General features: G+C 40.3%; 1 protein-coding gene across 9 annotated transcripts in view; it reads left to right on the top strand.

Annotated features, from left to right (window-relative positions):
• KLHL13 (kelch like family member 13) overlaps window positions 1-14242 on the top strand; it is a 155201-nt gene extending 140959 nt beyond the window's left edge. For all 9 annotated transcript variants that reach the window (XM_075007531.1, XM_075007529.1, XM_075007530.1 and 6 more), the window contains 2 exons: window positions 8940-9053; window positions 12444-14242. In XM_075007531.1, the coding sequence (XP_074863632.1) occupies window positions 8940-9053; window positions 12444-12931 (602 nt within the window). In that variant the 3' untranslated portion in view covers window positions 12932-14242. The remainder of the gene's footprint in view (window positions 1-8939; window positions 9054-12443) is intronic.
• Window positions 14243-14448: the final 206 nt, after the last annotated feature.

Below are 14448 nucleotides of genomic sequence, written 5' to 3'. Positions count from 1 at the left end.
TCTGTTTTTCACTAGTGATTTGATAATAAGAGTAATTTAACAATGCACAGTAGTACCCATTTGAAACCTTTCAAGGGAAATTATCAGAATTGGACTTTTGCAAAGATCTCAAATATCTTGTGTATTCTAAATTGTAATGGTTTTCTTTAAGGCCTCATTTTCAAGACATCAGAAGTCCAGGGCTCTGAACAGTTTTACATCTAATTTGAGCGCATAATTATCCCTGTTGTGGTTGGAAATTAGATGTGGCTGATTAAGTGGGGATGGTTAATGGATACAGAATCAAAGGAGAACTCTTCAGGGGGCTAGCCTGTTTGAACAGAGGTGGTGACTGAGAACAAGGGAGACTCTCTTAAAGAAAGGCGTGGAAGACAAGCTGGGAAGTGCCCTGCAGAAAAGCCTGGGGGATGAGAGGTATATGGACAATCTCCAATCACAATACGTGCTGGTATATTGATAGTAGGCTCCCTTTCCTGGTCATAGCTTGTTGAAGAGAAGATGTTGTTTGTGAGATTCGCGTGGCCTTACTGGGCTTGGAGTGGTCATAAACATCTGAAATTTCAATGGTCAATCTCAACATACCCAAAACTACAGAAATTCCAGGTTCTCCAATAGCGCGTTTTAGATGTAGTCTTGTGAGGTGGGAACTTGTGTGCTTCCTTCTGTATTTTAAGTAAACTATTATAAAACATCTCTTATTGATATCAAGTTTTGATACAACACATGGGGGTGAATAATATTGAATTTTTGTTAGAGAATATTAGAGCAGATTGGAAATTAAAGTACAGCCTAGTTTAATGAAAGAGATTCATACAAAAATAAAATAATTCACCAAAATAGAAACAGAAAACCAGCTCTGTGACAGTGAAGAGATTTGTTTGTTCACAGAATTGCCCTTGTGAAACTTCTAAATGGTGGTAACAGCTATAAAATATCCGGCTGTGTCAGACTGAGACCGTAACTTTAGTACAGTGAGAATGCTGTCTGACAAGTCCTGTCAGTCTGCTAGTATTTATAAGGGATCCATCACTATACTATGCTTGTTGGAAAGACGCAGCACTTTATAAAAACAAACCTTATGCTCCCCTCTCTGTTGCATGATCATATGTACAGTTGGCACAGAGTAGAATTCAGTTTTCCAGTGCTGGAATGCCCAACCATAAACAACCTCTGTATGCCTATAGTACATCTAGGGATGAGCCTCCCTGCCGAGGTCCACCAACTCATGCTAGCAGACCATATGCTAAAAGTGGTAATGTGCATGTTTTGACTTGGGAGGGACTTTGCTCTCCGAGAGCATGTCTTCACTACCCAGAAAATCGACCTGGTGTAAGGGTTGATCTTCCTCAGTTCAAGTTTGCGCACCTACTGAGCATGCACAAAATCCAACTATCACATCAGCTGTACTCCTCAATCTTGTGAGGAGTAAGGGAGGTTGACAGGAAAGTTTCTCCCATCAATCTCCCTCAGTGAGAACGGCCAGATAAGTCAACTGTAGATAAGTTGATTTCAGCTACATAATTGCCATAGCTGGAATTGCTTATCTATAGTTGACTTTAAGGTCTAGCGTAGACCTGGCCTTAGTCTCACACAAACCACTAGACTTGAGAACAAGAACTGTAGCCTGAGCTGCAGTGTCTGTACAGCTATTTTTAGCATGCTAGCATGAGTCCCAGTGACCCTACTCTTGCTCTGGGCTGGGGATCTCGCTGCCAGATACACAGTAGACATGCTCTGGGGGCTCATCTAATACAAGTCACCAATGGTAATTCATCTCAAGACTCATAGATGCTTTTGGGACAAAACTGATCAGTGTCGACACGTGTGACAAACCACCACCACTGGTGGACACGTGAAAATACAAGCAGAATTGTTTAATTTGGGATTGCTCTAGGTGTGCTTTTCAAAGTATGTATTCCTGAGCTGTTGTATGGGATATGTGCAGGGCAGAAGTTCTGCCCCAATATAACAGAGTCTTCAGGGGTCATTCATGCTCTTGAAAGGGGAACCTTATCGTTCTATTGAAAATGAACCAGACTCAGTAATAAACTACAGTTGAGAGGTTCTCTCATGTCTGGTATATACTATATTTGCTTTAAAAAGAGACTGTTATCTTACAGGGGAGAGAGGAAGGAGAGTGTCGATAGACTAACTTGTTAAAAAAAATCCTGGTTTTGACAAACACCTTTAAATAGTGGTGCTATAATTATTTAAAAATATTTTTTCTGATGCCCCAGTGAGAGTTTATATAGGACTTGTTATTGAGGGAGAAACTGGCCAGTTATTCCTGGAAAATTGTGAAATTGACTATAGGCAATGTGAAAAATTCTGAAAAATAGCTTACTTCTTTTGGGTCTAATAATTTTAGAAGTTTAATAGTGAGTGTAGCATCCACAAGACTTTAAGTCAAAATAGTGATCTTCAGGATGATAGAATTCATCTAAAAAATTAGCTCTGCTGCTGCATAGCTGATGTTCAAAGAGTAAGGAATATGGAACTGACAATACTCCTTTCTCAAACAGGCAATTGTATTAAAACTTTATGTGAGCCATAATATTATACACTAGTTTCTCCTGCTGTATCTGTTGTCGCCTGCTCTTGCTTGCCTATGAATCCTCATTTGCAGAGCCTCTCTCCTGTTGGTGTGGGATGAAAGAACAAAGTGAAGTTGCCATCAGTTGGACTTTTGGTTGCTGTAAGCCAGCAGGGCTGACAGCCACCACAGGCCCTTGGTCAAGGTGGGAGGGGGGCCTGGCTCTGTGCTGCTGAAGGGGTAGTTAGCCCTCACACTGCCCTGACCCCAGTGCTGCCCCACTCCCCATTCCCTCACACCTGCACGCAGTGGCGCAGCTGGACTGCCACTGTATTTCAAAGGGGTTCAGAGCTCTGGCCACTGCTGTGGCCACTTCCAAAGTAGCAGCAGGGGTGGCCAGAGCTCCAGGCCCTTTTGAAGAAACAGGCTCTGGGACATTTTCCCCCTTTGCCTTCCCCATTGGCAGGCCTGCTGCTAGCACAGATTGATGGATCTGTGACTTTGGAGTGTTTTCTGAACGCCAAGAGCTGCCAGGAGAGAGCTTCATATATTGTCAAAATATTCACATTGCTGGACTTGTGAGATTGTTGGTCCTGGTCCACTCCTAGGAAATAAATTGTCAAACTAACAGAGGGGTGAATTGATTTAAATCAGTGATTTGTCACCTATTTTAATCATGATTTAAATCAGCAAGCAATAAGCCTTGATTTAAATAATCAGCTTTAATTATATTTTACATTTGTACTTATTTTCCTAAAGAAAGATGATTCTCGTTGGGGGTAACCATTAAAACATGCTGCATTGCAACTAAATATAGCCTTTATGCTGACGTGGTGTCGCTTTTTAGAAACCAGGAAGATTTGCTGTATCTATGGACTTTTATTTAAGTAGTTATGTAGCATAATTCATTTATTTAGATCCTTAATTTCTACACATTATGCTAGAAAATAGCAAATAATGCGTTTCTAATTTACTAGATTAATTCTTATGCATGATGTCAAATTCTATTTGAGTGGGAATTCATACACAATTAAAACGCAGTACAGTAAACTCTCTGTTTTAAATGGTTTTCAAACAACTAGACTTCTCTGAGCTGCAATTCATTTGCAAATTTGACTCCATTAATCAAGGATTAAACAGAGACTGGGAGTGGCTTGCGGTTTACAAAACTAGCTTCTCTGCCCTGGGCGTTAGTGTCTCCCCATTAGACCCTGACACAGGCTCACCCTTTCAAACCCTGTCTGATCTGACTTGTTTTTTCCTCTTTTGATAAGTACTATTGATACTGGGCCATTTTCACCTTGCTGAATAGACCTTGTCAGCTCTGGCCCTCCCTTTTACTGGGACCCCACTCTTTAAAGACCCCTTTGAAACCACCCCCCACTCATGCATCTGATGAAGCGTATCTGCCCACAAAAGCTTATGCTCCAAAATATCTGTTAGCCTATAAGGTGCCACAAGACTTCTTGTTCTCATTGAACTGGCATTCTATCCCATGTGTATGCGGCTTGTGACTCCTCTGCTCTCTCTTGCCCAGTGCCCGCTGCCCAGACTGACTCCCCATGTGAAGCAGCCATGCATGAGCCATCCAGAGTAGTTCCCCATGCAGCAACCCACCCTGCCCTGAGCAGCTCGCAGTGATACACAAGCTGCCCAAAGCGACTCCCCATGCCATGCAGTGCCGCACCCAACATTTATTGGAACCTCGCACATATCAGTCATATTGTAATATCTTGTAACCTCTCGGTCCTGGGGCTGCTAGATATGAAAGAGTTTACTGCATTTTGAAGTTATAGTTATTAAATAAAACAACCTTAAATGTCCTGGATGCATAAGAAAAAAGTTAAGCAGGGTGATCAAAACATGTTTTGTGTTTAAAACTGATTTCTTATGTAAAAGAATTATTATTATCTACAGTTAGTGAATCAGTGATTTTTTTTTTCTTGTCGCCCTGTACTTCCAGGCTTTAGAAAAGGTTAAGCCTCTCTAACCCTGCACCGTAGGGGTCTGGCCAATGCTAAATGAGCGAATTTACTAGACCACCAGTGGTCAATATTGTCTAGCAGCATTACCAACATGTCCACTGGTTACTGGGCTCTTAGCAGACATTTAGGAATAAACTACAAATAAATAAGCACAGAACACTGAGAGCCAGGACTGATGGCTGTAAACAAACTGTCTGGTGACCACTGGAATCTTGGCCATGATGAGTGGTTGTCCAGCTAACTAAAATCATGCTGGATTACAGATGTTGCCAAACGAGTGAATGCCAGACTAGTGAGGTTGAACCTACAGTAACACAGGTTGAAAGAAGAAAACAAGCTGCACCAATTTTTTCCCCCAGCTTGCTATTAATTTTTAACTGTGATTGAACCAATAATTGAACTGAAATGAAAATATTCTTGAATCTGCCAATGAGATTTCTGCTCTCAAAAACTGATGTAGGGTGTCAGGAATGTCTGGATCCACGTGTTTAGCCAGGGGCTTCCACCAATACAGTGGTTCAACTTTCTTTAAAACTTTGGTTGCAAAAAATGTACTACTTAATTTTTTTTATTAATGTGAATTGTCACTTTAATGATTTAAGTAAGTTTAAGTCTTAATGCAGATGTGTCAACTGCAAATTTTAAATTAAGTAAAATTATTCTTTTTAGAGAGAAGGTTGCATTTAATTTAAATAAAGTCTGATTTAAATTTGGTTTTTAAAAAGCAATTGATTTTTATCTTCCCGCAAATTAACTTGTTGTTGCCTGTGGAGAACAGGAGGATGTCTACCTTGCAGTAAGTAGGAGGAGGAATTACCTACATAAGAATCAAGAAGTTGCAATATTTCACGTCCAGGCTTGGAACTCCTTAGCAAAAAGTAAATGTAAAAGAACCAAAATATTTTTGGTTCCAGAAACAGTTTTATCACTTTAGTTTCATGCACACAAAACATCTGTATTGCTGCATCTGTTAATAATTGGTGACAGTGTATTTCAAAGACTTGGCTTTACCAAAATATTATTTAACTATCCAAAAAGCCACTTAATTCAGTTCTTTATCACAATTTTTAATAAATTGTGAAGCACTATAGTTCATAAATTAAGTATTAATTATGCTAATCTTTTGCCTACTTTTCACAAAGACACTGAAATATTTGGCTTAACTGGCAGCATCTATTCACGAGATTTATCTTAAAATAGGTGTATTTCAGGTCAAAATTGTTTATTTCTTTATGTTCATAAACATTAAACTATCTCAAAAATTATACCCATAAATTAAGTGGACAGCTTGTGAAAGAAGTGGAAGCAGGATAGATTTTGTCCTTATGTCCTGCAGCAGCAACCTATTGCCCTATAGCCTTGTTAGACCTCACCTATTATGCAGACTTGGCTTGGCTGGTACTTGGGTGAAAAGTGTCCAAGGAAATTCCAGGCTACCATGGAAGCTGGGATTAGGGTGGGTATAAAGAGCTGGCACTTTCCTTCTGATTTCCTACTATAGCCATTGTTCAGTGGCCATTCCCCATTATGGCTCTGCTCTGTTGGAGGGGCTTGCCCAGCTCCATCCACCTGGTGCTCACGGGAGAGAGCAGGTTTGAGGTATGGGGGCTTGCTCTGCTCTGCCTGCCTGCCTGACATGCCAAGTGAGCAACACAGTCAGTGTGTGAGGACTTGTTCTTTTCTGTTTGCCCACCCATCCAGCACTTCAGCCGAGGAATGGGGTTGAGGTGTGGGAGTTGGTGGGTGGAGCAGGTGGGGACATGTGAGCCCATATTTCTGGGGCCTGTGTTGGCTTAGTGGTTATTCTGTCGGGGTGTGGGGGAATGAGTGACCTGCTGGCTGGCAGTGAAAGAGGAGGTCTTTAAAAAAGGTAGGCTTTTCCTGCATGGAACTGGAAGGGAGCTAGGAGCCATGTGCACTGGGGAACAGTGTATCCTCTAAAATTGAGTGTGATCCTGGGGTCCCAGAGAGCCCCTGGCCAGAGGGTCCATCCATTACCCTCGACAGGGCCCCCCATTCCTCCTATCCTCCCTCCCCTAATAATTATCCACGCATATGAATTTGGGACCCTGCCAAATATCCCACACCAGCTGTGCTACAGCTGCACAGGGTACTGTGGTGTTGGAAGTGTCATAAATGCAGAGGTAGGGTTGGGTTTTTGCTTAGGGAGCTGCAGTGTGTGCTGCATGTAGTTGTGTGATACAGAGATGTCCTTTTTTGCTGGATTCCCCCTCCTAAAGTGCACTTTGGAAGTGCTCTCAGATTCCGATTTACTGCTACAGGTTATCTTGTCCATGGAAATTGTCCTTAAGAGTTTTCTGAGACACTTAAAAATAATCTGTGTGCTAGTTTTAAAAATCATAATCGAATTAAATAGCCTGTGTGTCATGGTACCAAGGTACCAAGTTATGCAGTGGATTACTACTAGCAAAGCAACAGCTGTACCTTTAGAATGTCAAAATTCATGGCTTTTCAGTTTGACTGGTATGTCACGGTGACAGTCGGAGATGACAGACTTGGAAACTAACCCTGGCCTGTCACACTAGCGGGAGTTTCAGTTCTTGTGTAAGACTGAGTAAAAGCAAGTCCCAGGGTAATGTTTAGTCTCTGGAAACTGAAGACGTTTGTAGTCAGTGTGTATGAAATGTGATGATTCAGTCTCTGAAAACAGAGTTTTACTACCCTGACTTGATTATTTGAGAGGCTTAATTTTCCTTCAGGACAGCAGCATTTATAATTCACTACACCATGCATTAGTCATTTTACTAATTTTTTTTAAACACTTGTTGATTCTCATTGGTTTGTTTGTTTGTTTTTATTTATTTTGGTGCTACTTTTTGCTTACCAGCAGGGTACAGGTTAGCGGTTGTATAACTTGGTACATTCTTATTCCATTGTAATTTTTACATTATGTGAAAAAATAGTGAATTAAGCATTTCCTCCTAGACTGACTTTTTGAAAAAAAAAATTTGTAATTTGTGTCAAACTGCATTTGGATGGACACTGAAATTCAGTTAAAATGCGCAAAAATATTGAAGTATTTATTTAAAATTATCCTAAATGTACTGGATACATAAGGCAAAAAGTGAGTTTATGAAAACATGTTTTGCCTTTAAACTGATTTATTAAACAACGGAAATATTGTCAATAATTAGTAAAACAGACAAGTCATTAAAGATTTTAGAGATATTGGAGCTCATCCTCTCACTTCATTTTAGTCCTAGTCAAAGGAAACATGCTTTCAGGCTTTTTTTCAGTTTTTTTCCCCTTGACTGTTAATGAACTAATAATTTGACTCAACTAGTTGAATAAACTAAGATGAATCAAATATTTTCCACTGCAAATGCAGAGAGGCTGCTGCCGCCACCAAAGGTTTGTTTTTATCACTTCAGCAGCTTCTGATTCTAGGTCCTTGGCCAGTGACTTCCCTCCCACTCAGTGGTTTTAAATTTCTTTAAAACTTCAGCAACAAAATATAGTTCTTGAATATTTTTATTTACATTATCTTACTGTAGTTTATTAAGTTTAGGCCTTAACACAGTCACCACAGTCTTAATTTTAAATAGGTTTAATTTTTAAAAAGAATTTTTTTTTAAATTATCTACTCTAGTCCTCTGTCTTCCAAACAAACTTGTGTGAACAGAGCACTGTTCCTACACAGACCTGTTTTTAGCCAGTAACACCCTTCAGTTTTCTTTGCAGATGTGGCTCCTGAAAACACTTTGGGTTTGACCCCTATCCTTTTTTGTGAAGTGACACACGGTTCTTTGGTGCTTTATAATAGTAAATGGCAGTCACTGCAAATAGTGGTATCCCATTCCCAAATCAAGAATTCGTTTTCTTTCTTTGGGTGGTATGGTAGGATTCTAATACAGTAGGTGGAACATGAACTCTCTCTATATCCATATGTGTCTGGGTGGGACACGTTAAGGAAATGAAACTAACTCATTTTCCTCTGACTTTCCTAATGCTTTCATCCTGTTAGACTTGTTTAAAGTTTGCTCTGTGTCACTTTGTAATAGATGCAGGAGCATTCTATGAGAAGAATTAGAAAAGCAGATATTACCTAATTTCATTTTTGCTTCATTTGAGTGCACCACAGTGTATACAGAGCAAGATAAATGAAAGCTATGGCAGGTTAACCATCAACTGTATTGAATGTGAACTAGTGGAAACAGGTGTATAAGAGTTTTTTCCTGCAGCTCCTAGGGGGCAGATAGCTTATAGGCTATTCCACGATGTCTTTTTAACTACATGGAATATCTGAATATATGATTGAAACTTTCTTTATGTGAATCACATTTTTCATTGCTGTATTGTCTATTTATGAATGTATTCATGTCAGTACTAGTGTATTCAAAATCAAATTATACTAAATTCAAGGACTTTTTTTTTTTTTTTTTTTTTTTTAAAAAAAACAGCCACTGTGGAATGTTACAATCCAAGAATGAATGAATGGAGTTATGTCGCAAAAATGAATGAGCCCCATTATGGTCATGCTGGAACTGTCTATGGAGGATTAATGTATATTTCAGGTAAATTGCTCTAATAAATTTATGAACAAAATCTGCCACATTTTTTCTTATTCTGGTGGGTGAAGGAAGATTCAAAGAATAGTTCTTACTTTAGATATGAAATGTCTTGTTTCAATCAATGACTCATGGCTTCAGACACAGTCAAATAACATACTTGAAAAAACTCTCTCTCAAAGAACCATTTTAGATCAAAATACCACTGTTGGTAGGTACTTACTTTAAACATCTTTAATTTGTTATACTCTCTACTACATCTTAGCTGTGGGTGCTGCATTTTTATGAACGCAAACATTTACATAGTATAGTCAAACAGAACTTGTCATTTTGCCTTTAGATAAATAGTTACTTCACTAAGGATTGGGAAGGTTAGCTAATGCCCCAAATGTTGACTTAAAATTATCTACTGACATAAGACAAAGTTTGAAGGCTTATTAAGGTTAAGCACAGTATGTGAGTGGTGTCTTTACTGCTTTCACTGCTTCTTTGTTGCTGCAACTTTGGTTGCTTCTGTGCCTCTGAAAAGCAATAATTTAATGTGTGCTTTTCAGATCAGGAGCCACAATTACTCTGACAAAGCAAGGCTGCATCTACACTATGAGAGAAATTCAAATTTATTTATATTGATTTTCTAATTCTGGAATTTGAGTTGGAATTTGACCATCCTCATTTGCCACATGCTCCCCACAAAGTTGATTTGTTGCGGCCACATGCAAACTGGCTAACATTGACTGTTGCAGTAGTGCATTGTGGGAAGCTATCCCACAGTTCTCTCATCCCTGTAGCATTCAGGGTGTGCTTGCTGGTCTTGACATCATCTTCCCATGTTGCATTTTTCTCATTCCCATGCCGATACGTAGCTGCTGTGGGAGACTTTTCCTCGGCGGCAGGAAAGTACAGTGTGGGCAAAGGGTGGGGTGAGCAGTTGAAGTGGTCCTTTCCCATTGCTGCAGCAAAACCCCCAGTATCTTTCCTGTCCTTGGAGCCCTAAATGTGTGACTGGCAGCATGGTTGACACCGAACAGCAGGCACATCCTTTTACTACATTGGGGTGGGGGCTACCCACGTGATGTGGCACAGAGTGGGAAAGACCCAGACTGTGTGGCGCCTGTGGGGTGGGGGGGTCACACACAAAGGTAAACTGCTGTGATGAAGTTTCTTGACGTGTTATGCAAGCATGACCCCCAGCACAACCTTGTTGACATGTGGTATGGCAGGGCGCAGGCTGGCGCCGGCAGGGCACGGGCTGGCGCCAGCAGTGCAGAAGAAAATAACAATGTACAGACAGAGCTATGAACTCCCTGGAGAGGCTATTTGATTGGGAGATGCACTCACAGTGCTAATAGCAAAGACAGACAGACATTTCTAAGGCTCTTGTAGTAACATGAGCCCAAAGATAAAGGCTCACTGCTCCCACTTGGAAATTCATGGTCTTCCTGTTAAAGGAGAGCAGTGGCCAGAGCAGAGCACTGAGGGGCATTTTGGGTAACATAGGGGATACCTGTGGAGGCGAATAAATTTAATTTTAAGACATGTTGCTTCCACACTGGCCTTTAATCAAACTTCTGAATTCGAACTTGACACTACACCCATCAGGCAACTGCGATTTTTGTAATCTCGAGATAGTGCTCCCTAAATGGAGCTAATGGTATTTACAGTGGAGACAGTCACGGGGTAATATCAACTAACTGAATTAAATTTGAATTTATCTCATTGTGTAGATGCAGCCCAAGTTCTCCAATCTCCCAGAAAATTGTTCTCCTTTGAAGGGAATTCTGTGACAAGGCACTAAATGGTCCTGCCTGGCCTGCGCTGACCTCACAAGTTTTTCCATGAGTAACGGCATATAGTAGGCTACATGCCCACATTTTTTCCTTGTGTTTGCTCTAAATAACACTTGGCTCAGAATTTCCACTGACTTCAAAGGAGACTTCCTCTGCATAGCAATAGCGCGGCTGAAATGTGTGCATCCAATATATATTCTACAACCACTCCAACGATTCTGGGCAGACTTCAGAAGCTTACTCACACTTGGCCAATTGTCTGTCACTACTGAGCAGGTAAAAGGGGCACTAATTTGCACTTGTAAATAGTAGTTGGATTGGGACCATGAGCAGGGCATGAGTTTTCTCAGAACTCTTGCTGGTTCATTAATTTCAAGCTCTTGAAATAAATCAAAGTGACAGAAGATTTGCCAAATGAATATGTAAAATGGGAAATCAATGCAACTATTTTCTCTTTCCCAAGATTCAGTTGTGGATTAGTTGGAGCCATGTTTCCACATTCAGACCCACAACTGCGGGGATAGGGCTGGGGGGAGAAGTGCGGGGAAGGTGGACTTTGCACATGTATAGCTCAGCAGTTCAGAGGGAGGGCTCAGCCGCTTCCTAGGAACAGTTCTTTCCCCTCTCCAGGACCCCTCAGAATCCTCTTCATGAATCCAAGTTCTGTTTTGGGGGAAGAGGTGGAAACTGCTGCTCCATAATAAGGAATAGACAGGAAATAGATGGAGCCATTTATGGGTCCATGGAGGTTATTGAGAAAAGAGAATACAACCTTGGACTATGTTGTTTTCTTGATTGAACCATTCCCCAGAATTCCTAGGTGCAGTCACCCTTGGGCGTGCCCCTACTAACACAGTTGCAGATACACACGCTCCACACAAAAGGTTCTGGTCCCCAATATCCTTGGGCTATGTTTTCCACCTAGGTGCACCTGTACCCCAGGTGTGCACAGAGTTCTTCCAGAAGGTATGCCAAGTCATCTAGGTATTTAGCTGGTTTTAGAATAGGTTAAGTAAAAATCATTGGAAAAAGTCAGTACAAACTTAAATTTCACACAGTGACATGTTTATTTCTCTGTATACTGAAATGTAAGTAGCGTGCTTATATTTCAGCTGATTTATTTTATAAACACATGGTAAAAATGGCAAAGTATGCAAGAGTTTGACAACGATGTGTCACTTTATAAGCAAATAGTCTTTAAATGAAGTGAAACTTGGGGCATGGAAAGCAAATCAGCTTCTTGAAAGAAGTACAGTATTCCAGGACGGCTGAGAGCCCCTGTCATTGGGGATCTTCTAGAGTTGGTTGAAATACTGCTGCCTTTTTTGTCAAGGCCAGTGCTCCCTCTAGTCTTCCATCTGTGTGTGGATTTTTTTCTATCCACTTGCAGAATAAATATTTTATCTGCACCAAGACCTGTGCAAATGTGCACTGTGAAATAGAAATACAAAACCTAGCTGTGGGTGCTCTGCTAGTCAGCTGGGCAGCATTTGAATTTCTTCTGAGTGGCCATACAAGTAGCCAGCTTACAGAGAACACTGGTCATGACTTGTGTTTACCCCAAGGTCAATACTACTTTGTGTTTTTGTTTTTTTTTTTCATTCTATAGGTGGAATTACCCACGATACTTTCCAAAAAGAACTCATGTGCTTTGACCCTGACACAGACAAATGGATACAAAAGGCTCCAATGACAACAGTCAGAGGGTTGCACTGCATGTGTACTGTTGGAGACAAGCTTTATGTTATTGGCGGAAATCACTTCAGAGGAACAAGTGATTATGATGATGTTCTAAGCTGTGAATATTATTCACCGACCCTAGACCAGTGGACTCCAATTGCTGCCATGTTGCGTGGCCAAAGTGATGTTGGGGTAGCTGTCTTCGAAAATAAAATCTATGTTGTTGGAGGGTACTCTTGGAATAATCGTTGTATGGTGGAAATAGTCCAGAAATATGACCCGGAAAAGGATGAGTGGCACAAGGTCTTTGACCTCCCAGAATCGCTTGGTGGTATTCGCGCCTGCACTCTTACAGTTTTCCCACCAGAAGACAATACAGGGTCACCTTCTAGAGAGTCACCTCTTTCAGCACCTTAAAAATCCTTTGACTTACGGTGTTGTGGTAATACCTTTGCACTGCATCATGGAGTGTGTCATTTTTCTTCAGTAGTATCTGTTAGGCTTAGCCTACAGCAATTGGTACAGTTACTAAGGGAGGGGGAAAAAAGACTTTGACATTACTTGTGCTGTTTGTTTGGCCTGGAATGTTTATCGAGTGGTTAATAAAGAATACAGAAAAATGTACTCAGCAGAGCCAAATGTTAACAAGTGAGAAACAAGACTTTGCCTATGAAATATATGAATTAGGTACGTTTTTAATGTTGTGTATTGGGTTTGTGAGGTACCTTACAACTTTCATTAGGAAGCCCAGTAAGTCAAATTGGAAGAGGCCATAGTGAACATGTAACTGTGTTCACTAACCTTCAGATCTGAAAGTCTTTCTTCCTTTCATCTTTGCAGATTTTAAAGGGAGGTAGCCTGCACCCAAGTGAGTGATAAGAAACGGTTGCCAGCAGGCCTAAGCTACCTCCCACTTTTCACAGAGTATTTTTGACATATCTCTCTACCCACCTCGCTGGGTAGGTGCTTTAAGAGCATATGGAGTTTCTTAAGCAGATAGGAGAAATTAAATTATTAATTTAAAGAACATTGTACAAGAGGTGGACCCGTGTAGGCCCAGCATTTTTAATAACAAGAGGGTTTTTTTCCTGGCTCAGTTAAGTGACAGTTCAAACAGAAGACTTAAAATGTTTGGGCTTTTTAAGTTTTGATCTGTTCCCCTTCCCCAGGAATGGGCTTCCATTTGCAAGGGAGCATAAGCTATTAATAAGGGCGAATTCAGTACAGTTGTATGGTCTGTTGTATGCCTGTACTCTGTTATATAGATAAGGGCTAGAAAAGTTAATTCAAGCCACTGAATTTGACCAGATTGTTCTTTCAGATCAAATTTAATCTAACTTTTCTCCTTTGCTGTTGAGACAACTTACATATTACATGTCCTCTGTACAGTCTCGGTTAATAAGGTTATTTAGCACAAAATGCAGCTTCAGCAGGAGAGCTGCTTTTTGCTCAGTGAACTCAGACTACCATGTTTTACCTTCTTTTGTTCAATAAAACTTTAAATTGCAACTATTCAGCCTAAGATGCTCATTAATGTTGTTTGGATTTTATTCTTCAGCCTCACTGTTGCCAGGGACACCCATTGCGTATATCTGTGTGGGTAGATTAATTTGCTAGGAAACTAATGAATAAGTGGTTGCAAATGAGTACTTTGACCTACTTTCAAGAAACTATTTTGGACATACTTTTCTATTGTAATTTTAAGGACTAAAAATGTGGAAATAATGTCTGAACAATTTGTGTACAGAATGAGCTAATATTTAAAATGTTCAGCAGTACAAATGTACTATGCAGTGATCTCTATTGGTTCCAGCATAGTAATTTGCTTGGGAATATAGATTTTTTTTAAAGTTCTGGTTTTAAATCAAATTAAATTAAAATGAAGAGCAAATAATCACAAATGTTTGTCAATTTTGATTACATAAACACAGAAT

This window comes from Carettochelys insculpta, chromosome 13 (genome assembly GCF_033958435.1).
Source record: "Carettochelys insculpta isolate YL-2023 chromosome 13, ASM3395843v1, whole genome shotgun sequence".
Taxonomy (NCBI): Eukaryota; Metazoa; Chordata; order Testudines; family Carettochelyidae; genus Carettochelys; species Carettochelys insculpta.
Note: the sequence above shows the minus strand (reverse complement) of the source record. Positions and strands in the feature narration are given on the sequence as shown.